This window comes from Eleutherodactylus coqui, chromosome 5 (assembly GCF_035609145.1).
Source record: "Eleutherodactylus coqui strain aEleCoq1 chromosome 5, aEleCoq1.hap1, whole genome shotgun sequence".
NCBI lineage: Eukaryota > Metazoa > Chordata > Amphibia > Anura > Eleutherodactylidae > Eleutherodactylus > Eleutherodactylus coqui.
The window spans coordinates 80,750,887-80,777,890 of NC_089841.1; the positions used below are offsets into that span (position 1 = coordinate 80,750,887).

At 40.6% G+C, this 27,004-nt stretch overlaps 1 protein-coding gene across 2 annotated transcripts in view; it reads left to right on the top strand.

The window, feature by feature from the left end:
• RAB3C (RAB3C, member RAS oncogene family) overlaps positions 1-27,004 on the top strand; it is a 161,706-nt gene that overhangs the window by 15,098 nt on the left and 119,604 nt on the right. For both annotated transcript variants that reach the window (XM_066602772.1, XM_066602770.1), the window contains exon 2: positions 11,062-11,289. In XM_066602772.1, coding sequence (XP_066458869.1) covers positions 11,062-11,289 — 228 coding nt within the window. The remainder of the gene's footprint in view (positions 1-11,061; positions 11,290-27,004) is intronic.

The following is a 27,004-nucleotide window of genomic DNA, read 5'->3' on the forward strand; positions in this document are numbered from 1 at the left end:
AGATGACTTGCTGATCGGTGGAGGTCTCACCGCTGATTCTACCACCGATCTCCAGAACGGGGGTCCTGTGTCCCACTCTGACTTTCACTGTAGGGATGCTTCTTCCCCTGCAGTGGCGTCAAAATGAACGGAGCACTAGCTGTTAAAAAGTGTGCTGATGCTCCATTCACTTCCAATGGGACTGCAAAGATAGCAGAAAGATAGTGGCGGGGCAATACTAGGGCTTCTAGGTACTATGCTAGTCATTGCATTCGACTCCAGTGATTTTTTTTTCCAACAAGTTGTTCAGTTTCGCACCTATTTTTTGACGGCCGATTCATATGAACAACATTCAGCTGTGAAATTGTGTTTCCTTTTTCACCGCTCAAAGCAGTTAAAAAAAATGAATTACACGGAGCAAAATTGGGTGAATACAGAGGGTGAGGCGAGGGTGTCATGCCGTTTTTTGTCAAAGATTGCTTAACCCTCAGCGCTGTGTGGGCAGGTGTGTTGTCATGATGGGAGAACCAGTCATACAATGCTGAATGTTAACCAATTTTTGATGAAAAACGACATGCCATCCGTGCCTCACCATCTGTATTCACCCATCTTGCTCTGTGCGAATATTTTTTATGAGTGCTCTGGGCAGTGAAAAAGGAAACAAAATTACCTAGCTGCACGTTGTTCGTATAAATCAGCCATCGCAACATAGGAGTAAAACTGAACAACGTGTCGAACAAAAATCACCGGGACCGAACACAACCTTCCCCAACAACATCGGCTGGTATACCACCTCACAAGGGTTCTGCAGACTATGAAATTGCCTTTAAGGGAATATTAACCTTTAAACATGCTTTTTTTTAAATGTCAGTAGGTCTAAAATTCTGCATTGTTTAATTTTCTATTTCTCTCCAGCTTAGACTAGAACTGAAGCTCAACATTTCATCTGCCTATCGTACATCCTCCGCAATAGAATCCGTAGGAGCTACCATAAGGCTATGTTCACATCTGCATTCGGAGGCTCCGTCACAGATCTGGTGTGACATGTATGCAGAATTGTTTGGGCCAGTAAAATGCCAGACGGTTGAACAGAAACCAAATAGACCGCATTATATACAAGTCCTTTCGGGCAGGAGATTCCACTTTCCTGCTCACATAATGGAGCATCTAAACACAATCCTCTAAAGTAGATGTGAACATAGCCTAACTGCATACATTACAGGGATTTTCATAGACTAAATAATTTATAATGGGCAGGAAATGTAATTAAATAGAAAAATAAAGCATATTGCCTTTCTTAAATTGCCTCATGGTACAGTGCTGCCTTCCCAATTCACCCCCATTCCGATTCCAGTAGAAGTTTTAGGGGTCACATGCCGTTCATTGTACATGTGCCCATCAGCCAATCACAGCCTTCAGCAGTCATTCATGGCAGTAGCACTTCTGAAGCTTCTGATTGCATTGCATTCAACTTCTGGGATTGAAGTGGCCAGGAATGGGGCTCCTACTGCGTTGGACAAGGAGGCCATTTAAGAAGGTGAGTATGTAATAGGATGAAACAGTGATGGGGGCCAAACTTTATTTCTTTGATCATTGATTTGCTGAACTTCAGTTGCGTTACACGTTATCATTTGACCTGATAATGGAGTAGGGGGTCTTATGGTGGTTGTAGCAGAGCACTTTTTAGCCTATGTCCATCTTTGTTTCATCATACCAGCACTCTGATCCGGTGTCACGGTGTCAGCTGCTGTATCGTCTCCGCTCCCAATGTCATCCTCATGCTCAACCGTCTCCTCCTGAAAGCAGAGAGTGATTATTAGTGGCACATACAAGGTTATTACAAATGATCTTCCTGATTTGAAACCATCATAACTCCCATTTAATGACACTCAGATACATACACTTGATATCAATAGAAACAAACTCAAAAAGCTTCATTTAGCAAAACTGTCTAACACTGAGACCGTCCTTGTTGCCCATAGCAACCAATCACAGTGCAGCTTTTATTTTTCAAGTTGTTTAGGTAAAATAAAAGCTCTGCTGTAATTGGTTGTTAAAGGGAAGAAGGACGGTCTCAGTGTTACAGTTTTGTTAAATGAGGCCCAAAATGTTTTATTTTACTGTAGTCGTTGCTAGGAGGATATGAGACAATATGGCTGCCAACAAAGACAGGAGAGTGTTTTGAGCCATTGATTTTCATGTCTAGCAGTCTGTTATTAGTGTGTAGCACCATGTTCTAACAAGGTTTGGTGAAGCACCATCTAGTTGGTAAGTAGGAATCCAATTTTAAGGAAAAAGGTTGCATCTTTAAGCGAAAATCATCCGGCCTTCCACCAGTAAGCATGAAAACAGCGGAGCGTCCATGCAAGTTTCTCACAAAGTCCTCAGAAATCCCTGTCAGAATGAGCAGAGATTTGGACGTCCCGCCGCCAACTGTGTGGGAGATTCTGCGCAAATGTTTGTGATGTCATACCTACTGATTACAATTGCTACCGACCCTGAAACCGGCCAACATTCAGAGCAGGGTGATGCTATTTCTGTGAGAGTATACAACTTGTAATGAAAAGCAATAGTTTAATGGAGTCTTTAGTGTTTAGTGATGAAGCCACCTTCCACCCCTCAGGCAACAAACATAATGTCAGAATCTGGGAGGGAGGGAAACCACCTGTCTATGTTGGAGGGTATGTGCAACTCCATTAAGGGGAATGTGTTTTGCGCTATAGCCTGTAGAAAAATTAATGGTCGCTTCATTTTCTATGAGGAAACAATCCCCGGGATTTCCTACCTGGATGCTACAGATATGGCTTCTGCCGCAGCTAGATCCCAGGTTTCATCTTCCAACTGGACAGTGCACCCCCCAACCCCTCATTTTCACAATGAAGTCAGAAGTGAGCTCAGTTGGCAACTACCAAACAGATGGATTGGCGGTGCAGGTGTTGACGATAGTGAACCTCTTCCTTGGCCTCCATGTTCCCCGGACCTTACATCTTGTCATGTTTTTCTCTGGGGAGTGTTAGAGTCTACATGCCCCCTTTACCACCCACCATTAATGATCTGCAAATGCACATCACAGAAGCCATTGTATCAGTCAATCGTGATACACTACAGCATGTATAGCAGGAACTTAACTACAGGCTGCATGTGTGTCGAGTGACAAAGGGGATGACATTGATCACCTCTGACATGAACATTATTCATGCTGTGCAACAAAACCTTTTGAGTTTCCTTTTCCATTGCTATCAAATTTATGTATCTAAGTATCTCTAAGTGAGGAATTATGAGTATTTTGGGTCACTGCTACTTGGGAGTACCACAGAGGGCAGGCAGTATTGTGCCTTGTTCTTTTTAACAGATTTATTTATGACCTGGTAGAAGGGTTGGACAGTAAAATATCAAACTTTGCAGATGATACAAAACTATGTTAAGCATTTAACACAAGAGAGGACAGAATGTGGTTGCAAATGCATACGTTGAGGGCTTGGACACAAAAATGTCAAATGAGGTTTAACGCTGATAGATGTAAGGTTATGCACATGGGTAAGGGAAATACATGTCACCATTACACACTGAATAGGAAACCACTGGGCAAAACCAACATGGAAAAGGATTTGGAGATTTTAGTTAACTGTAAACTTAACTGGAGCAACCAGTGCCAGGCAGCTGCAACCAAGGCGAATAGGATCATGGGGTGCATTACAAGAGTTCTAGGGGCACGTGACGAGAACATTGTTCTTCCTCTTTAACCCCTTCATGACGCGGCCCCTTTTTTTTCCCATTTTCGTTTTTTCCTCCCCCCCTTAAAAAAAATCATAACTCCATCAACGTCGCTGTATGAGGGCTTGTTTTTTGCGGGATGAGTTGTATTTTTCAATGGTGCAATTTAATGTACCATATAATGTACTGAAAAACTTTCAGTGCGTTTTGTTTCTACGGTGCACAAACTGCAACAAAAGCGACATGATAACTTTATTCTATGGGTCAGTACAATTGCTACGATACCAAAGTTGTATATTTTTTTTTTGCTGTACTACTCTTTTTTTTTTTCAAAGACATTTAATTTTTTTCAATTATTTTCTGCGGTCATCTTGTGCGTGCAATAACTTTTTTATTTTTCCATCAACGTAGATCAGCAAGGGCTCATTTCTTGCAGGATGTCCTGAATGTTCCGTTAGTACTAATTCGGAATACATACGACTTTTTGATCGCTTTTTATTGCGTTTTTTTCTGGGAGACAAAGTGACTGAAAAAGTGCATTTTTGGCGTTCTTTTTTTTTTTTTTCGGATGACGTTCACCGTGCGCGGTAAATAATGCACTACTTTGATAGATTGGACTTTTACAGACATGGCTATACCAAATATGTATTTTTATTTTAATACTTAGACTTTTTAATTATAGTTATGGCAAAAGGGGGGTGATTTAAATTTGTATTACTTTTTTTTTTTACAATTAAAAAAACGTTATTGCTATTTTTTTCACGTTACTTTTAAGTCTCCCTGGGTGACTACGATATGCGATACTTCGATCGCTCCTGCAGTATGACGTAATGCTATAGCATTACGTCATACTGCATTCTGACAGGCAGCCTATCAAGCCACCCCACGGGGATGGCTTGATAGGCAGTCTCTCAAGGCAGCCCTGGGGCCTTTCAGAAGGCCCCTGGCAGCCATGACACCTGCATGGCTCCCCCGATCTCAACGCTGTTCGGGGGCTTTAAATGCCCCTGTCAGAATTGACAGCAGCATTTAAAGGGTTAATAGCCGCGATCGGGCGAACGGCTGATCGCGGCTATTGCCCGCGGGTGTCAGCTGTAGTAAACAGCTGACGTCTGCGCTGTATGCAGAGAGGTCGCCTTGCGAACTCTCTGCATACATACCCCGATGCTCCAGGACGTAAATGTATGTCAGGAGAGGGGAAGAGGTTAAAAGTCACTGGTTAGACCACACATGGAATATTGTGGATAGTTTTGGGCACCCGTCCTCAAGAAGGACATATCAGAGCTTGAGAGGGTTCAAATGCGGGCAACTAGAGTAATGAAAGGAAAGGGCAGTCTATAATACCCAGAGAGGTGATTAAAATTGGGGTCATTTAGTTTAGAAATGAGACAGATGAGGAGCGACCTAATCACTATGTATAGGACGTGGTGATGGAGAACTCACTAAAAGAGTTTTAGAGGGGCGATGTCTTTATTGAGTGATACAATATTACAGGTTGTAGTCACTGATTACTTCAGAAGGGTCGGTGATTCAAGGATTATTCTGATTGCCAGATTTGGAGTCAAGGAGGAATTTTGTCCCTAAAATGAGGAAAATTTGCATCTACTTTGTGGGGCCTTTTGCCTTTCTTTGGAGCAACATTGGGTGGGGGGTAATTGGCTGAACTGGATGATTGAAATGTGTCTTTTTTCAGCCTTTCACACTATGTTACTCCCAGCCTTGACACCTGATTGGCTGTCAGTTCAGCCTGTAAACACACATCTAATTGGTGCACAGTTTTCTTCAAACTCCTTAACCAGTACGGCTTATTTTTTTTATTTTATTACATTCCCTGCCCTTATAATTCTTTTATTTAGTCCAATGAAAACCCTTTTAAAATCAATGGCAATACGGTCTGCCATAACTCTATCTAGTGATTACTTCAGACACCCAGAATTATTATTTAGCTTTATCACAAAAAGCTGAGCTGAGATCACCACAAAGGTCTTATTTTATTAAATTAAACAGCACAAAATGTAATTAAACACGGTGTTGAAAATTGGACAATGAATTGGCTTTAAGTCCAACTGCAGACTATGATAAAGTGAAGTCCAAAAAGAAATTAAAAAGAGAACTAGGAGAAGAGAAAATAGTTGAGAAGTATGGTAGGGTAGAAAGCTGTTGTCAGGAGAGGCCGATAGAATGTCAATTTGGAAAACCACTAAAAATATATGCAGGGAACAGATAATTGCAGCCAATGTCTGGCTATAGAGAGAAAATCAAATAACATCAGTAGAAAGTAGATGAGCATGATGTCTATTAATGACAGCAACTTATCACATAAGATACTGTCACAGTGTTGCAATGGGGATCAGACGCATGCGCGGCATGCACGGGTCCGATGTGACATCGAGGTGTCAGCCTCAGAGCATGTGATGTGCTCGCTAGTGCATGCACAGTGCCATTCGGTGCAAGGCGCAGAGGGAGAAATATCTCCCTTCTGTTGTAACACTGTTAAGCTGGCTGAGCTGTCTATCGTCATAGTCAGCCAATCAGTATCTTGCTTAGGGTATTTATTCCAGCTTGTCTTTGCCATTGATGCCAGTAATACATTTGTATACTGGTCTTGCTCAGTGGTTTTGTGTTTTTTTTCCTTTGTGTTCCTTTCAGTGCCTTCCTATTTTGGACGTAGGGCTTCAGACTACGAATTGCCTGGTTGTGTCTCTGTTACAGACTTTTGTTGCTCTCATACTTAGACCTTGACCTGTTAATTTGTCCACTCTGTCTCGATCTGTCTTTATATATTCCCATTCTTCCATGCTACACCTCTGGATAGCCTTTTTTGGAGCGGGTGCTTCATTTTATTGGTAGGTCCGGTTGGGGAGAGATCTGGGGAAGGTCCTAGGCCTCACCTATGACTGCCAGTTGTCTTGTGTTGGATGTCTAACAATCCAGAATCCTCCCTGTGATTTTCATGTCATTTACCCTATCCATGTCCCCTGTTTCTGAATCTGTTGGTCAGTTCCTTCGACAGCACTGGACGGATGTGACAGATACATTGCGCACTGAATACATGGTCATTGCCTCCTAATGTACTACTAGGCTTCCTCCAAATCATTGGTATTTGGTTCAGGCAACAAAAACACATTTTTAAGACAATAGAGGATATATGGACTAACTAAGCAGATGGTACGCCTAAAAAGTAACTCTACATGGTAGAATCGGGATCGCCTAAAGTAAATGGATGCTCCTTATCTCTTTATCAGTACTCTGGTTTATGGTTTACCTTTTCGTGTCCTTATATTTTATAATTCAGGACATAATACAATCCTATTATGCATTCATTCTTATTTCTTGTGTGGTTGGGTGATAACAGTAGTGTTGTAGCTCCCACTAGCAATGTGTTTTCCTTCTTGAGTAAGTCTATTAGTAGTGTTGTACGAGTCATCTAATATCATGACACATGTTGTTTTTCATACGTCAGGACTATTCTAGGAAATAGATACGCATAATAATTGGGGGGTGATGTAACACATTGCTTCCTGTTAGCTGAAGTTATTTACAATATATTGCAAGAAACAGTGGAGTGTAGCTTGTATTACCTTTCAGGGTAGCTATTTGGGCCCACAGCCATTAAAAGTCATGGGCCCCAACCACTATAACCACAAGACAATTGGTTTGGGATAATAATATGCGTTTTAGTAGTAGGTCCATTGGCCACGGACCCCCAGGTATTGCTCTAAGGACGGTCTTTGGTGGACTGTAGGTTCCTTAGATCAGGGTAGTTTGTTACATTATCTACTGAAAATATCGGTATGCATTTTATTCAGTTATTGCATGAGTAAAAGCTTAAAGTGAATCTGTCATCTCAAACATGCTGTCCAAACTGCAGGCATCATACTATAGAGCAGGAGGAGTTGAGCAGATTGATATATAGTTTTATGGGGAAAGATTCAGTATAACTTTTATTTAATTAGTTTATATCTCTGCACATTCTGAGCTGAATAGTCCAGTGGGCGGGGCTATCAGTGATTGGCAGTTGTGTATGACTGCACATACAGGGGTAGCTGCCAATTACTGATAGGACCGCCCACTGGACTATTCAGCTCAGAACAGATGTATAAATTAATAAAACACAAATTCTACTGAATCTTTCCCCATAAGACTATATATCAGTCTGCTCAACTCCTCCTATAACATGTTTGGACAGCATGTTTAAATTGACAGACTCCCTATAAAAAAACACTATTCAGAGGAGCACTTACTAAGAGAAGGAACATAATGCCTTGTAAAACCTGAGGACCATTTGGCTTCTTACAAAACATTACTATCTTTTCTTGCTTGTTTTCTTGTTAAAATCGCTTACTGTTGCCCTCATCCACTCTGCACCAGACTCTACACTCTCCAATCCATCCTGAATTCGGCAGCCAGGCTCATCTTCCTGTCCAGCTGCTACTCGGACGCGTCTTGTAAGCGCTGTGGAATATATTGGCGCTATATAAATAAAGATTATAATTATTGTTCTGCAGCGATGTGAACATGGGATAGTCCAACACAGAGTGATATTCAATCAGTGGGTCATAGCAGAAATCACTATTGGCTTTCCAAGAGTCATGGCTTGTATAAAGAGCATGGGTAAATATATTCAGACCCAATATATTATTAGACCCTAGAGCAGACCCCTAAATTAATTTCAGACCCCTCACTTTATTCAGGCCCCAGATTGGACAGAAATTAAAATTCAGACCCTCTAAACACATTCAATCTTCTTTTATGTTAATATTAGGCCCCAGGCCAGAGCTCTGTATCAGTATAATATCCCTAATTTTATTCAGACCCCAGATCAAACAAAAAAATATTCAGAAGTAATTTGTAGTTTAATGACTTGCGAAAGAATTTGCATGGAGATCCCCTCTATGAGCAATATGTTGGCCAGCAACTAATGGACAACAAGCACTGTGCAAAAGCAAACAAGCGACTGCTGTTCATACACTTCAACGACTTGTCTGGGTGACTATCTAAATCAGCGGTCCCCAACTCCAGTCCTCAGGGACCACCAACAGGTCATGTTTTCAGGATATCCTATGGCAAGAACACCTGTGGCAATGTCTGAGGCTCCGGCAATAATTACATCACCTGTGCAACACTGAGGAAATCCTGAAAACATGACCTGTTGGCGGTCCCTGAGGACTGGAGTTGGGGAACACTGATCTAAATGACAGTGGCTCCTCATATAGGCACCCTTACCCTCCTTGCTTCCAACCTTCGTACAGCTCCAGACGCCACTGCATTTGTTCCCACATCAAAGCGTTGTGTGCGTTGCTACGCACTGTATTCTGATGCTAGATAGTGTCAGAACCTAGTGCAGTGGTGCCTGGAGCTGGACAACAACTGGCAGAAGGTGGATAAGTATGCAGGCTCCAATGTATTGAATTAAACCAATAAATATGCCGCCACCTTTCCAGCAACTGGGCCAAGACTATATATTAACCTCTAAGTTCACAAACCTTTGCTGCATAAAGGCCCATTTACATGGGCCGATGATCGCTCAAAGATCGCTCAAACAACAGTTTGAATGACAGCTTTGAGCGATCATTTTGCATAAACTATTAAGTAGCTACTTAAGAGCAATTATATGTGCAAATGAAGCCTTAGCTGAAAGCAGTTAATAGCCCGTGGGCTCTTATCTGTGCTCAGATCCTTTGTTCTCCACGAGGAAACAATGCTATCAGCACTCCCAGTGGAGAACTGCTGATAAGGCTGAATGACGATTTTTAGGTTGGACTGAATTTAATGATCAGCTAGCAGTGCACAAAAAGTGCATGATGGGCGTACATTTAGACACAACAATTATCGCTAAAACGATTGCCTTTTAGCGATTTTTTTAGCGATAATCGCTCCGTGTAAATGGGCCTTTAATCTCCTGTACTGTTCTCGCTGCATCTCAGACACATCCCATTATCCACTTCCAAACGATTGGTGGTGAGTTATCTGGTCAATGTGGCCTGCATTCCTAAACTGTGGAGACAAGCCTGTGCCCGGAATCCCCTTTTAATGGTAAATTCCTTAAAACATGACCATGGATGGAGATTCAGAATTCTTTGAAATACAGATGGCTTATCATCTCCTAGACTCTTTCAGTGGCTCTTCTCTACGCCGTCCTTACGCTGATTCTCTTCTTTGTGCTATGTCTTCTCTGTCTTTCTACTTTATTTCCTCTTCGATCTCCCCCATTTCTCTTTTTGTTCATCTTTCCCCCGCCCCGTGTTAATAACACTATTGGTTTCTTGTGGATTTATTTCACCCCTATATTCTACGTTTAATTTTTGAACTCTTACGGTTATTTTGGCAGAAGCTTGGTTCTTTTTATGTTGGAAAGCTTCTGGGCCTGTGAGCCCTATTTTGTATCTGTTTGTCTTATATTGCAAAAGGTCAAAAAAAGGAGTAAAACAAAAACAGACTAAATATTACCGGGAGATCAGATGAGGGGAACTAGAGATAGGCTGACTGCAGATACAACTGGAAGAGTTGACCCAGCTGCTTCTGTGTCCAATTAGAACTGAGGATCATGAATAGTTCTCTGCAGAGCACCATTGCTGTACAATGTGCACCATGTTCCTCACCAAAGTGCATGCTGCCTTGATGAATTCAGTGCAGCTACTAAGACACGTTTTCTGTTTTGCAACAGTTATTTGTCTGCTTTAGCTCGTCGCCACATTGTGGAGTTTGAAAAGTGGCAATATTTTTTGTAAATATGTCCCACTGCATGCAACTATATAGCCCTATGCCATAATTCTTCACATAAGTTGAGGGGAAAAGGGTTTAGTAAATATGGAAATGCAGTTGCTTTAAAGGGGTTGTCCAGTTGTAAACTATTTATACTCAAAATAGGTCACCGATAGTAGGTTGGCTGGGGTCCATCTTCTGGGTCTCCCACTGATCAGCTGTTTCCCGAGGTGGTGTGTTTGTGCATTGAGCTGATTTTTGCAGGAAGCAGACAGCTCCGTTCTTATTGCAGTGGCCAGGCTCGGTATTGCAGTCCAAGTTCCCTTTGAAATGAATGGGAACTTTGCTTCTAATACCAAGCCAGACCCCTGCGAAAAAAACAGAGCGGTCTGCTTACTGCAAACATCATCTCAGTGTATATGCGCATCAGCAGGGGTCCCTGGCGATAGACCTTTCACAATCTATTATTGATGACCTATCCTAGGAATAGGCCATAAATAGTTTACAACCCTTTTAATAAATATGCCCCAATGAGCCTACTTAAGGGTAAAGTATAGAAGCAAAGTTTGGATAGAGGATTACTCAGTATTTACAAAATTGTTGGGACTTTTTCTTCACCCTCTACAGAAGATCTGGTAATATGTGCAACTTTTATTATTACAGATGGCATCTGTACAGGACACCAGATATGGACAGAAAGACACTTCCGATCAGAACTTTGACTATATGTTTAAATTGCTTATCATCGGAAACAGCAGCGTTGGTAAAACGTCCTTCTTGTTTCGCTATGCCGATGACTCGTTCACGTCAGCTTTTGTCAGCACTGTTGGGATTGATTTCAAGGTTAAGACTGTCTTCAAAAATGAAAAAAGAATCAAGCTGCAAATCTGGGTGAGTTATCTGCATTGTCTTCCATAAAAATGATGCCATTTTATTTAAAGGCTGTGGAGTTTACAGAAAACATCCAATGAAAGGGGGAATGGACATGAATGTTGACTAGTAAACCAGGCAGTGACATGCATAAATCATCTGACCGGGTTACATGCAACAGCCACATTCATAACGGAATAATAAATAATGCATGCGGGCGCTCTTCATATTTCATCAGGTAATGCAGGTCTCGTAAAGCGTATGGCTGATAAGAATCACAATTACCATTGAGAACACTTAGACTGATACAATTTGAGAAACAGCAACATAAAGGCATTAAGCTATTTCAGTGTCTGCATAATAAATTTCATGGCTCATTGTGGTGTCTGGTTTTATTCTATGTTTTTGTACATGACCGTGGCTTAGAGAGACTATGTAGCTGCACAACAGAATTTTTAACCCCTAAAGGATGCGGCCCTTTTTTTCATATTCAGTTTTTCGGCCCCACTTTCAAAAACAATCTTAACTTTGTCTGAGGGCTTGTTTTTTGCGGGACAACTTGTATTTTTTAATGGTACTGTTTAATCTACCATATAATGTACTGAAAAATGTTTACAAAAGTGTAGTGAAATGGGAAAAAAACACAATTTCAACATCTTTGGGGTCGGGGAGTCTTGTTTCAACATCATACAGACTGAAGAAAAAAAATGACACAATAACTTTATTCTATGTATGGGTAGGTACAAATGGGACAATACAAAATTTTTATAGTTTTTTTTTTTTTTTTGCTGTACTACATTCAAGAAATGTAGTATCTTTGGAAAAAATTTAAAAAATTTTCGACCACCATCCTCTGACAGCCATAACGTTTTTAGTTTTACATCTACATAGTTGTGTGAGGGGTTGTTTTTTTGTGGGATGTTCCTGTGGTTTCAATTAGTACCACTTTGGAGTACATATGACTTTTTAATCACTTTTTATAAAAAAATTTTGCGGACTGGGTGACTAAAATAGCACAATTCTGCAATGTATTTTTTTAAGGACATTTGTTGTGTGGGATAAATAATGCATTACTTGGATAGGACACAGCAGTAACAAATATGTTTGTTTTTATTTTTTTTACTATTAATATAGGAAAAGTTTTTTTCTTTACTTCTATTAGCTTTTATTTATTTTTTTATTCATTAATAAAACTTTTTTTTTTCTTTACTCATTTTTAATTTTTTTCTTAGCCCCTGTAGGGAACTTGAACTTACAATCGTTTGATCACTCCTGCAGTTTAATGTAATGCCTTAGTATTACCATAGTACTGCCATAGTATTGCATTATACCATTATCTAACAGGCAGTCTCTGAAGCCACTCCACAGACATAGCTTCATAGGCAATCTGCAATGGCAGCCCTGGGCCCCAGATGCCATGGTAACTGAATGGCACCTCGCAATCGCATCGCGGCAGAACCATTTAGGAATCGGGGCATTTAAATACCGCTGTCAGATCAGTATGAGTGCTGAGCGTGTCTGTTACAGGCAGGTGTTGGCTGTCAAAAACAACTGATGCCCACATTGTATGCTGTGGGCTTAACCCCAATAACTCCATATAACTCCGAACCTCCATGACATAACTGTACATCATAGAGTGCTAAGGGGCTAAAAGGGTTGTCTATTTTAGAAAACCCATTTTCACATCCCCTATTAGGAAATTCTGAATTAATAGAGGGGTCCTCTGCTCAGAATCCTCTTCTCTTGTCCAAAGTGGGGAACAGTTATGGTTTATTCACATGGACAATTTTTATATATCGGAGTCGGAAACTTGGACAGAACCAACGAAGTTAAAGCGACCTTATGATCTTTGACAAACAAAGATGGCTGCACCAGCTTCTCTGACTACCTGAAGTGCATTGTATATTAATATGCATCATTAGACTATGCCTGCTTTGATTGATCAGTGCTGCCTATGTGAGCTGTGCTGAGCAGTCAGAGCGCCATGTAGCATCGAAGACTACTGATGTATACTAATACATAATGTGTATCAGAGAAGCGGTTCGGCCGTCTTTGTTTGTTCAGGCCCGCAGGGCCGCTTTAATGTGTGAATTCACATGTGCAATTTTTTTATAGACCAAGAGTCTGTGTAAAAAATATTGCTGTATGACCCATTCCGATGCAATTGCTGGTCCAGAATCAGGCATTCAAGTCAATGGGTGCGTGAAAAAACAGAATGCACTGGCATGACATGAATGGGTATTCCATTGACTTCAATTATTGCAGCATGGCCTATTCTGATGCAACTCTTGGACTAGAATCAGCCATTCAAGTCAGTGAGCACAGTAAAAAAAATGGAATGCACATGTGCTGCTTTTTTTTCACGCACCCATTGAATTCAGCGGGAGTTTTAAATTACATGAATTGGGCCCCATTGAGTTTTCTTTTCAAGCACAAGAAAACTGATTGCACTCGGAAGAGTCACATGTTAAAAATTCTAATGCAACAAATATGTCAACCTTCTTTTATTCTTTGTTCATTACAAAAACCAATAAAAATTATTGAGAAGAAAAAATAAATACAAAAACTGATATAAACCTCACATAAACTCTCAGTGAAATCAGTCAAACTGATCAAAATCACAGTTGTCTGTGTGAATATAGCCTGAGAAAATTTGTTTCTCACTCTGGAGGACCTATTCCAACCTGCATTAGAAAAACAACCCAATAATATACATTTGCACTTTGTAATACTTAATTTCCCCTGTGGGGGTGCTGCAGGAAAATGAAGCACTACTAGATTTTCCCAGAGATTACAGCTAATTGCTGGGGGTATCAGCAGAGGGGACTTTGTCATCTGCTTACTAGTGACTAGTTCTACAAGTTATAGGACTCTTCTACTATGTATCCATGTGAATATGCATGTATATGTGCATATATGTTTTTACGTATATGTAGTATAGTGTATTCAAAACTTTTTTTAGTTCACTATATTGAGGTATTAAGGCCATTTAGCACTATGATCTGCTGAAAGGCAAATCATAACAGTTATTGACCCATGTAAATAAAGGAAAGGATCAGTGATCGATCCTAAAACAACAGTCTATTGTTGACCTTGAGCTATTCTAGCACCATAAAAATGATCAATAAATGTAAATGCTGCTTATGGTGATATTTACACAAGCCCGTTAGAGCAGGGGCTCAGCTGAACCTCTCCGCTCACTGCTCTGTAATAATATATCAGTTCATGGGAACGACCTGCTTATTGCAATGTACGTTTACAGTGCAGGATGGGAAGGGCCCTTCAGACCCACCACATCGATTGCATGCAGTGCCCAGCCCTGTGTATGTTGGGTTCAACTGTCTGATTGTCTCTATCACAGAGACATAGAGACCACTAGCCAGCCAGTCTGTCACTGTTGTGGACACAAATGTCGCGAATCAGAGAGGTTCTGCTTATTGGTCAGCTTGTGACATTTGTGGTGCACCCTGTCAGCACCACAGCTCTGTTTCGTCCCTTTGGCACTGGTTCGATATACTCCAGCCACCAGGATTCATTCTCCAGGAGCAGAGAGGTAAGCGCACTAAACTGAGGACAACAGAGAGTGGTGTGGTGGTATTATTTGGGCCTTATTTAGTGGTATCATTAATAAACATGCAATATGCCTTGGAACGTGCGTCCTTTAACTTTTAGGACCCTAGGAACACCCCTCCAAGTGCTAGAAATCAATGCTGCAGCTCTCCTTGTTACAGATGTAGCAAAGTTTAACTCAACTATGATAATTTTATGCAACAAGTTATCTTGAGCCCTTGAAAAGCTATTGTGCTCTCATTTTAGCACAATAGCCATTGTAAAGCAACTGCAGTACAGGAAGTTATCTTAACATATTAGGAGTCAAGTTAATCTGATGTTATGGGAATAAATCATATTCCAGAAGATTTCACTGGTTTGCTCCAGATTGGTTATAATGAGAAGCTTCATGCATGAATATATGAATTTAAACTGACAGATGTTATCCATCAGCCCCCAATACTCTTCTGATTTATTCAAAGGAAGTACAATACAAATATAATTGACCATGACGCACCAGTTACATGCACGCCTCCCCAACATCATAACAACTCATAATTGGCCTAGTATGTAATGATGCTAATGATTAACATATGTTTACGCCCCAGGTGTATGTCGCTATGTGAACATATAATTCTTATATACCCAAGTAGCATAGACTTTATTAATATTCCAATCTGAGAGAAGGAATGTAGTCGGAGATAAGAAGTTCCTCCCCTTGATAGCTAGTGCTGCTAGTCTGATTAACAGACAGGCGTCCATGTGATTGGACTATTCAAACTCTGTGCTAGTGTATGTGAGTTTGAAAAAAAAGGGGAAAGATAGGTCCTGCCCTGTCTTTCTCATACGTAGGAAAACACTCCCTATCTTTTCTCGCACGTAGTAATAACTTGAGAGAATATCGAAAGTGGAAACGAAACCATTGAAATCAATGGTTTGGTTTTGTCCCAAACAAGACTAAAACATGCCCATCTGTTTAAGTCCTAAGGCCTTGTTTACATGGACAAGTGTGATATAAAATCTGACCTACATCGCACTCATTTACCTGCAATTTTACGTGTAATTTTGAAGAGTGTGTGATGCATGTAGCGCAAACAAAATTGTGATATGCATCAGATTTACTTGCGCTTTTCACACCTGTTTAAAAAAAAAATCGTACGTGGTTCCAATACTTAAAATGTAAAAAACACATCGCACTGGCATGTAAGAGCAGTGTGATTTATTTCACGCTGCCATAGACAATAATGGGGGATTCTCCCAATGGAATCCCCTAAAAATAGGACATGCTGGGATTTTTCAATCTTGCACTATTGGTGTGAGGGAAAAGTCGCTCATGTAAATTTACCCATTGAAAATAATGGGTTCTATTCACATGCGAGTTCTATCCGTCTTGCAACACACAGAACTCAGGCATGTAGTCTGTCTTTTATTTTTTTTAAGATACAGAAAAATAGATTGCGCTTGTTTCATTCTTTTTTATGCAGATTTGAAAAACGCATTGGCATACAGAAAAAGCCCCTGACATACAGACCAAATACAGAGGCCACATGGCGCTGGACACGTATGGAAAAAAAAGTTATTTTTTGCAGTCATACCAAAGATGTTTTTTTACTGTATGTGAGCACCGAGTCAAAATTTCCCCAAAATAAGACAGGGTCTTATATTGATTTTTGTTCCAAAATATTTAACTTTTTTACATGTATAGCTGCCTGGACACTATTTAAATAGAATTTTTTAAATTAACTGTAACTATGACTTATTTTTGCAGTAGGGCATATATTTCAAGCATCCTTCAAAACCCAGAAAAATCATGCTAGGGCTTATTTTGGGGTAGGTCTTATTTTCAGAGAAACCAGGTATATGACTTCTCAGAAGCTCAGCATGGTATTTGTGCAAAAATGGGGACTCCATACCACAAACATATCAAGATAATACAGAATTCCACCCCCCCAAGTTCTTATTGATGGAACCGCCATGTATTCCATATTTGGCTGTGGGGGCGCTTCCATGTGTGCTGCGTTGCAGCAGTTTTTGAAGTCAGCAACAGGAGTGGAAGTATTGAAAACTCGCTGACAGGTTCTATCTAGAGATGAGCGAGTATACTCGCTAAGGCACATTACTCATGCGAGTAGTGCCTTAGCCGAGTATCTCCCCGCTCGTCTCTAAAGATTCGGGGGCCGGCGGGGGGCGGGGAGCGGCAGGGGAGAGCGGGGAGGAACGGAGGGGAGATCTCTCTCTCCCTCTCTCCTCTCTCTCCCTCTCCCCCCCCCCCCCCCCCGCTCCCCGCCGCAACTCACCTGTCACCCGCGCCGGCCCCCGAATCTTTAGAGACGAGCTGGGAGATACTCATGTAAAGGCACTACTCGCTCGAGGAATGTGCCTTAGCGAGTATACTCGCTCATCTCTAGTTCTATCACATCGGTGGAGGACCCTCTGATTAGCCTGCAGTCCAGTAAAGCTTATATAAACCTGGACTTCAAAGCTGACAGTCTGCTTAAAGACACGGAAAGGCTTTTGGCAGATATAATGTGCATCTTGAAAAGTTGTGCATCGGCTGCTCTTTACTTATTTATGGGTAGTGCAATTCTCTCAGAGATGCATTTGCGGTTTCCTTTCCGCTAAATGATATAGTCATCTATTTTACTATTTATTAATGTGAGACACTTTAAGAGCAAAATCAATCAGGGAATAAATCAGCATGTTCTATCTCCCTGCTAATCTGAGTCTGCTAATATCTATAATGCTTAGCTGCAATCACAGACATCGGAAGGCTACCATAATTCCAATTTTGTCTGTCGCTCCCTCCTGGATCTTAGTAATTGCAAACTTCACATTTATGTAAGAAAACATTAATTGTAATCAATAAATGGAACTTTTTTAACTTGTTTTCTTCCCTTAACCCAGGGACGTAACTATAGAGGATGCAGGGGATGCGGTTGCACCCGGGCCCAGGAGCCTTAGGGGGCCCATAAGGACTCTCTTCTCCATACAGGGAGCCCAGTACTATGAATAAAGCATTATAGTTGGGGGCCCTGTTACAGGTTTTGCATCGGGGCCCGGGAGCTTCAAGTTACGCCTCTGGCTTAACCCCTTAAGTGTGCAGCCATTTTTTTCCTTTTTGGTTTCTCCTCCCCACAAAAATCGCAATTCTTATTGTTCCATTGACAGACCTGTTGGCTTGCTTTTTGTGAGTCGAGTATTTTTCACTGATATAACAAATAATGTGCTTAAAAACGTTAAAAAAATTCTAAGTGGATTCAAATGGAAAAAAAACCCACAATTTTTCCATCTGGTGGGGTGGGGGGGGGGGGTATTGTTTTTATGGCATACCCACTGCTGCAAAATAACATACTAACTTTATTGTGTGGGTCAATATGATTATATATAATGATACCAAATGTACTCAGTTGTTTTGTGTTGTACTACGTTTGAAAAATAAAAATTATTTTCTGCTGCCATCTTATGACCATCATTATTTTTTGTATCTTTCTGTTGATGAGATTGTGTTAGAACTCGTTGTTTTTTTTGGAGACAGGGACCACATTCTGACAACATTCACCATTTGGGATAAATATTATTCTGATAGATCAAATTTCTACAGATGCGGTGATACTAAAAATGTTTCTGGTTGGGGGGAGGGGGCGAGTATTTTTTATTTTTATTACGGTATTATATATACAGGAAGGATAGAGGGATTTTAAACTTTTACCATATTTCATTTTTTACACTAATAAAAAGATTTTTCTGTTATCTTGACTTCAGTATTGTAGTATATGGTATTTCTGCAGGCGTTGTATAAAGAGATGCATCAGGCATGTCTAAATAGGCAGAAATAAATGACTGCCACAACATTTTTGTCATTTTATTGCAGGTGGAGGGGGTTATTGGTACCCCCAAATGCCGATTGGTTCATTTTAAGGGTTAAAAACTGCAATCAATGTGTATGCACGGGCTCAGCTTCTGAGCCCATGCCATACTAATCTAATGTACATATACGTCCTGTGGTGCTGATAGGTTAAATTCATTCTGCTAAACTGGAGCTATTCTTCTGTTTGCCTTGAAGAAGAAGACTTTTACAGATAACTCAGGTTTTTATCTAAAAATGAGCAGTAATTAAAATGGGCTCATTAAAATGTAGAGATCTGACATTGGAGAAAAATCCCATGTAGTAAAGCAGAGCAGAGTGAATTATAGATAAAGGATTTAATGTACAGTAACCTTACATCCTCATTAGAGATGAGCGAACGTACTCGGTAAGGCCGATTTCGCAATCGAGCACCGCGATTTTCGAGTACTTCACTACTCGGGTGAAAAGTACTCGGGGGCGCTGTGGGTGAGGGGGGGTTGCAGCGGGGAGTGGGGGGGGAGAGGGAGAGAGAGAGAGCTCCCCCCTGTTCCGCGCTGCTACCCCCCGCTCCTCCACGCCCCCCGGCGACATCCTGTCGGAGAATGAATGGACAGGTGGGCGCCCATGTGTATAGTTCTCTCCATTTCCTTCTATGGGAGTTACAAAGATTGCAGTGCAGGTAAATGCAGGTCTCTTAGGTAAGGGGGATGAGAAACGTTAACATACTGTAGTTGGGCAAATGCTATGCTTCCAAGAGTTTAGTTGACAAGGAGGTGTAAAATGCTAATGTTTACTGAGGAAAGTGATGCTAACATTAATATGTGATAATGATTGCATTAATGCTGAAGGCTATTGTGCATTGTAATGTGCATTACATAACATATTTATATGTTATAGTCTCTGCTGTGGCCTCTGCAGGCCTTTTGGGAATGGTCTTCTCCCCAGACTCTGTGGCCAATGCAAGGTGTACATCTCCAGGTCATCATGCTAGGCAAGGCACGTGCATCTAGTGGATCTAAGGGATGAATGGTCGGGTATGTCTTGCCTTACAGGGCTGTGCCTGTTTAAATATAAGAGGCGGACATGACATCTGGTTGTGTTGCCACAGTCGCGAAGAGTCCATGCACGCGTAAGAAATTAGTGAAGCCACAAGTGAAACCCTTGAAGCCTCCTGAGAGGTTGGATGAACGTGTGAGCTGCGGGAGGATCCCTGGAGTCTTGTGATTGGAACAAAGAACCCGATGAGTCTAGACTGTTGCAATTGGTAAAAATTCAGCACTCCTCAGTATTGCAGAAGTATTATTTTGATTTCATGTATGGAATCCAGTCAAAATTCATTTGACTTTCAGATAGAAGAAGAAAGGCTAATATGGTTGGGTAATCCAGTATCTAATATATGATCAAAAAATAAATAACCTTCAATACCTACTAGAATCTAAAGGAAGATATCTCCTTTAGAACTAGATAAAGTTACTGAATATATGCTAGAAGGCAGGCATGATACTATGTTAACTGCACCAGTATACTTGTTACCAAGAACTACAATCATGTATAAAAAACAGTGTAACTATTTAAAGAGATTGTGCCAATTTATAAAGTTATTCCCTATCCACAGGGTCGGGGCGTAACTTTATAATCGGTGGAGGTCCGACTCCTGAAACACACAGAATGGGGATCTAGTTGGTCTCTGAATGAATGGAGTGAACCTGCAGTTACAAGCACCACCCACTACACGGGTCAGAGCAGCAGCTTCTACTGCTTTCCATTCCCCTGTGTGTTGACAGCTGGGGCTGACAGGCTGACAGTGGGTGTCGATCAGCTGATCAGCAGGGGACTCCAATTGATCAACTGATGATTACCTATTAGAGTTGAGCAAACATACTCTGCCGAGCTTGATGCTCGTTCGAGTATTAGCGTACTGGATGGTGCTCGTTACTCAAACAAGCATCAAATTGTGTTCGACCCTGCCCCAGCTTTTGGCTCCTCCCGGCTGTGACGTGCCTGTTTTGGCCCCTACCTGCCGCGACGAACCAAGAAAAAAAAAAAAGCTCAGGACCCGGCGTCTCACATACAAAAATGCTTGAGTCTCCCACTGTAGTCAATGGGGTTGGTTACTCGAGTAGAGCTCTCGAATTTTATGAAAAGCTCGACTCGAATAACGCGGACCCGGGTATCTGGGTGCTCACACATCTCTATTACCTAGTATTTTCCTGAAAAACTCCTTTAATGTATAGACATGTTGGGACCTCCTCAGGGTCCAGGACCCAGTGGACTAGCATCCAATGTAACAGTGATACTTAAGCCCCTAAATTGACGGTAATAGTAGTTGTAACCCAGAATCTTTTACTTACATGTATGTTAGAGATCAAAATATCTCAAGGATGGATATTAAAATATGATAATGTAAAACTAAGCTTTAATACAATTAGACAGCTATGGGATTTGTAAGGTATGTTTATGGTGGAAATGCCTTTAAGAGAAAGAGCGTTATTACTAGAAAACCATTCTCCCACCAGAGCTGTACCCCTCCAACATCACCATTGGACAAATACTGAAAGTCCACAATCCAGTGATGGATTCCAGCCACCATCTTACTTGTATTTCGTACCTCGTATCAACGTGAGCCAGTAGATCACCTACTCCATCGTGGTGGTGTGATCATATAGTCATGTCGTCCACTAACTTAATTTAGCCCCTTTAAAGCCGAAAATAATGGGGTACAGGGTTGGAAACAGTCAGGCAGACAAATTTCCCAAATGAATAATTATGATGGGAAGCTTTATTTTTTTCTTTCTAAGAAAACGTGTTTTCTCTCCTTTGACGCACCCCAGGAAAGCTTAAATATGTATGTTGATATCCTTGGTGAAGCTACTGATTTGCATTTCTTTGTAATTTTTTTAGCGAGCAACTCTTGTAGTAAATTTAATTTATGCTCTCATGCAAATTGCTTGAATGAAATCATAAAACCAGGTTCCAGGTTAACGATTATTTGGGTTAAATACAACATAAGTGTCGATTCATGATCATCGCACTTGTTTCAGGAATAATTCATCTGCTCCGTTATGAGGTTTGTCTCCACAAACCAAATATTATATAACCAAGTATTTGAATTCTATATTTTTTTTATTTATAGTGAATTACAGTAATATTAAATGATTCATCTTAAATTGTCGTAATGTATCCATATACAACGGCCATTTTTGGGGACCACCATATACTGTAACATAGTGTGTAAGGCTGAGAAAAAGCAAGTCCGTCTATTTCAGCCTATTACTACCCCCGCAATGTTGATCCAGAGGAAGGCAAAAAGCTCCAATGAGCTAGAAGCCAATTTTTCTCATTTTAAGGGAAAAAAATTCCTTCCTAACTCCAAGTCTGGCAATCGGAATAATCTCTGAACCGACCTTTCTGAAGTAATCAGTGACTGTAACATGTCATATTGTATCGCTCAGAAAAGACATCCAGACCCTTCTTGTACTCTTTTATCAAGTTCACCATCACCACGTCTTCAGGCAGCGTGTTCCATAGTCTCACTGCTCTTACAGTAAAGAACCCTTAGCCGTCTCTTTTCTAAACTAAATAACCTCAATTTTGATAACCCCTCTGAGTATTGAAGTCCGCCCATTCCATTTATTAACCTCTTCTCCTTGCAGTCAGTCTCGTTCTTAACATTAGAAAGTCGCATTGACAATCGCGTTTAAAAAACGCAGCGATATCGCGTGAAAAAAAAGCACCCTAAGACAGATAATTAATAGAGATGAGCGAGTATACTCGCTAAGGCACATTACTCGAGCGAGTAGTGCCTTAGCTGAGTATGTCCCTGCTCGTCTCTAAAGATTCAGGGGCCAGCGCCGGTGACAGGTGAGTTGAGGCGGGGGTACAGTGGGGAGCGGGGGGGGGCGAGAGGGAGAGAGAGATCTCCCCTCTGTTCCCCACCGCTCTCCCCCCCCCCCCCCCCCCCGCCGCCCCCCGAATCTTTAGAGACGAGCGGGGAGATACTCGGCTAAGGTACTACTCGCTCGAGTAATGTGCCTTAGCGAGTATACTCGCTCATCTCTAATAATTAATCATAATAACAAAATAACTAAGAAAAAACATTTACAATATATGTACTTTTGTTGGTACTATTTTGAAAGCGTCCATTTACTTTCTTGGGATGTCAGAAAATGTGTGAGTATGGGGGCAGTTGTCCTATTTTTGATGAAAATTTCCTAAATTTATTTTTTAAGGGACCAATTCAATTTGAAGTCGACAGGCCTATACATTAGAAATCCTCATAATTCACCTCATTTTAAAAAAGTACACCGCTCAGTTTTCGAAACAGCATTTACAAAATCTGTTAACTCTTTAGGTATTTCACAGGAACTAAAGGAAAGTGGAAAATATATTTGAAAATTTCATTTTTTTTGCAGACCTTTGATTCTAATAATTTTTTTAATGTAACAAAATAGAAGTTAGTGGGAGAAGATGAGGTTTTCATTGGTACCATTTTAGGAGGGAGAAAACATTTTTATTGCATTTTTAAGAGATAAGCTGTCCAAAAACCCACATTTTTTTTTAGAATCCATTCACCGCGCAGGATAAGTGATGTTATCCTTATTCTGCGGGTCAGTGCAGTTGCGGCAATACCAAATTTATACATATATATACTTTTTTCTATTACTTTTGCCAATAATAGCATTTTGCACATAACTTTCTTATTTTTTCCTATACAGAGCTATAGGAGGACTTGATGTTTGCTGGACAAGCTGATGTTTTCATTTGTATCATTTTAAGATGCATGTGACTTTTTGATCCTTTTTATTGTGTGTTTTTACAGCTGAGGTCTACAAAAAAACTGCAACTCTGATGTTTTTTTGCAGACTATTGACTGTGCCGTATACGTGATATGTTATTGTGTGGGTCATTACTATTAGAGCAATACCAAATATATATTGTTTCTATTCGGATTTTACTACTTTGGGACCTATAAAAGCATTTTTAATAGAAAACATCTTTTTTTTGCATTGCTGTATTTAGAGAGTCATAACCTTTTTATCTTTCAGTCTATAAAGCTGTATGGGGGTTTCATTTTTGGAGGATGAGTTGACATTTTCATTTGTAGCATGTTGTGATGCATATGACTTCATGATCACTTTTTATTACATTTTTTACAATGCAAGATGATCAAAATCAGCAATTTTGGCATAGTTTTTCTTTTTCGTCATACCGGATGAATAACATAATTATTTTATAGTACAGATTGTTACAAATGCATTTGATACCAAATTTGTTCTTTTCTAATGCATTTTTTCAATAATCATGTTTTATTGGTACGCCAACAGTGCATTCAGTTGCAATTTGCTTGACTGCGCACTGCCTATTCATCAAAGTATCCTCCTCTGACCCCGTTCGTCAATGAGCTGTTTATGTCTCTAGGATCCTCTTTTTCCTGAATGTTTTTCCTCGATCTCACCATTCTTAGTATACTCTCCACACCGTTGTGTGACAAAAAAACACAAGATTGGCAGTGTATTACGTCTTAGCCTAGGCTGATCTAGCACCGATGACCAGACCTCATTAGAGAAACATCTGATCGCTTGATTTTTCCATTCAAATGTGGATTCACGCTGAAACTGATCCATGGAAATTTGTCACATGAGTTTATGCTGCATTCCAGGGTCACATGTCTAATTTCCATACAGCAAATTGCCAATTGTGAAAGGGGCGGGGTCTCTAAAACAGTGCCCACTTAGTGCAATTCCAAATATCTGCAATGCAATATATTCATTCACAAACGTTTATTGGACCTTACCAGAAATGCTATCCAGTAAGTTGATCTACTGCTTGATGTTAATATGGATTGCTGTTTAAGGTCACTACTTAAGACCTTTCGGTCATTGTTCTCTGAAGACAAAGAAGACTGTGTGATATCCCACTGCATCTACTCCATCAAAGCACTGCAGCAAAGTCCATCAGCCTGAAGGGGTTGTCCACTTTTTAATAGAAAGGTCCTCCAATGATAAGCCGATCACAAGGTGTCCTGCTGCTGTAGTGTGGGAGAACTTAGTAGCAAATGTTCAATGTACAATGGTTGCAGCACCACCACTGTAAAAATAAAAAATGACCCAAATCTCACTGCAATCAATGAGTTGCCTATTTTATGCATGGTTGCTCAGGCTCCTTCGGAGTGTAACATGCCCAATGGTGGGCTGTCCTGGTTTGCATTACCTTCACAACTCCTTCAACTTTCACAGCCCACTCTAAGGCTCTTTTGGTCTCCAGACACCAACTGGGATCAAAATCTCCAATACCATCGGGTTTGCTCCATCCCTCTCCTTTCCTACAAGTTGAAGCACTTGTCATTCTCCGCCAGTCCCATTGGAGGAAATGGGAAACCTGTAGATTGCCAAGCGCTTGAACAATGGGATTCATAGTGATAAGACCCTCAACAATCAGCAAGTTATCCCTTTTTTTCAATGGATAGGGAACAGCTTGCTGAAATGGGAATATCCCTTTAACTACTGAACCACTAAAGCCACGATGTTAGTTAATAGTGGTGGAAGAATCCTTTACCACATAAGGATGGAAATTAAATATGACGTGATAGTAGTGGGGGTCCTGGAAAATATTTCATATTTTTATAGTTATCTCTCTATATAGTAATATGTGTTGAAAGTCTTGTACTATAGAATGGAGTAAAAGACATAAAAAGACCTTTCATACGCCTACACAGAACAGCTTGCTGTATGATTTCTACTCTGCTTGTCAGGTCCACTTTATTAGACATAGTCTATGATATTCTTTTCAGTCTTTCAGCTCCCATCATTGTACATTTTCATTTATTAAAGCGAGTGACTGAAGGAGAAATCAAAAACGATCATGAAATTATGTAAAAGAATCTGACAGGGAAAAAATAAGCTCCTTGTTACAGTGTGTACTGGGTCAACGCAAGCTCTAGAAGTACAATCAGAGTAAAGTGTTTGGGACAGATTCCAGGCTTGTTGTAAAAGAGAGATTCAATTACACAGTGACAAACAATCTACTTAATAAATCTGGATACAAGAGAATATAAGGAGATTGATGGTGGTTATAGGCAGAGGTCAGGCGGAGGGATCCTCTTTTTCATACACAAATGAGTCATTGCTTCAATCAATAGGATATTTGAGGTATATGAAGGTGGAAGTGATGAGGGATGAAGTGGTTGAAGTGGTAGATGGTTATTAACTGGCATTCGGAAGCCTGCTGAGATATATTTATAGAAAATGGAACGTACTCATCAAAAAGCCAGGCAATAGTTCAAGGTTTAACGCAAAGCTGTCACAGCAGGCTATTTGGAGAGTAAATTTGTCTTTCTCTCCGTCTAGGCCTTCTCCCAGTTGGAGAAATAACAGTTAATGTAAAGAATAGCCGTAAATCAGTTTATCTCTTTCTCAATTAGTGTCTCGAGCCATTCTTTGGATTGCTTCCTAGGACTCCAATGCAAAATATGTAATTCAATTTCAATTCAAATCAGTTGTCTGTTAGATCGAGATCGATTTTTGGTTATTCTATGGATCATTCTCCTCCATACAGACCTATTACAGGCTCCTTGAGTTCACTCAGGTTGATGTTGGTGTCAGATTTGACAGTATCAAGCCAACAAGTTCTTCAGCGGCCTTTCCTCCTACTTCCATTGACCATTCCCAACATGAGTGCCATCTCGAGTGAATTGCTGTACATGACACAGCCGAAGTAGGGTAGTTTCTGCTTGGGGATCTTGTCTTCTAACGAGGTCTTTAGCATGATGCAATACAGGACTTGTTACTGTCCACGGGATGTAGAACACCACAGCTCAAAGGCATTGATCTTACTTCTGTCTGTCTTCTTAATTATCCAGGTCTCTCAGCCATAGCTAGCCATGGGGAAGGCGATTGCACTGACTAGCCTGGCTTTAGTTACAGCGTTGAAATCCCTATTTTTCCAGATGGCATTCATATTCACCATTACTTTCCATCCAAGGGCTAATCATTTCATGATGTCAGGGGTTGTGTTCCTTTTACTGTCAGTCTTGGAACCAAGGAAAATAAAGTCATTCACTCATTGTGAATCTTTATGCTCTGTAAAATCTATAATAGGGCCCATAAACTATTTATGCCATGTATGATACTGGATTACTCTTTTCTGGCCCCAGAGCCCAGGTTTGACTGCAATCTCTGTACTCTATCTAGTTATACCCTGGCATGGCTCCCCAGTTTTTGGAAACCATAGATACTACTGAGCACTAATGACATCATCAAGGATGTCATATTATTTATAACTTGATATGACTTGGATATACTATAAGCCATATCATTGACACAGACTGCTGAATCCTCTCGG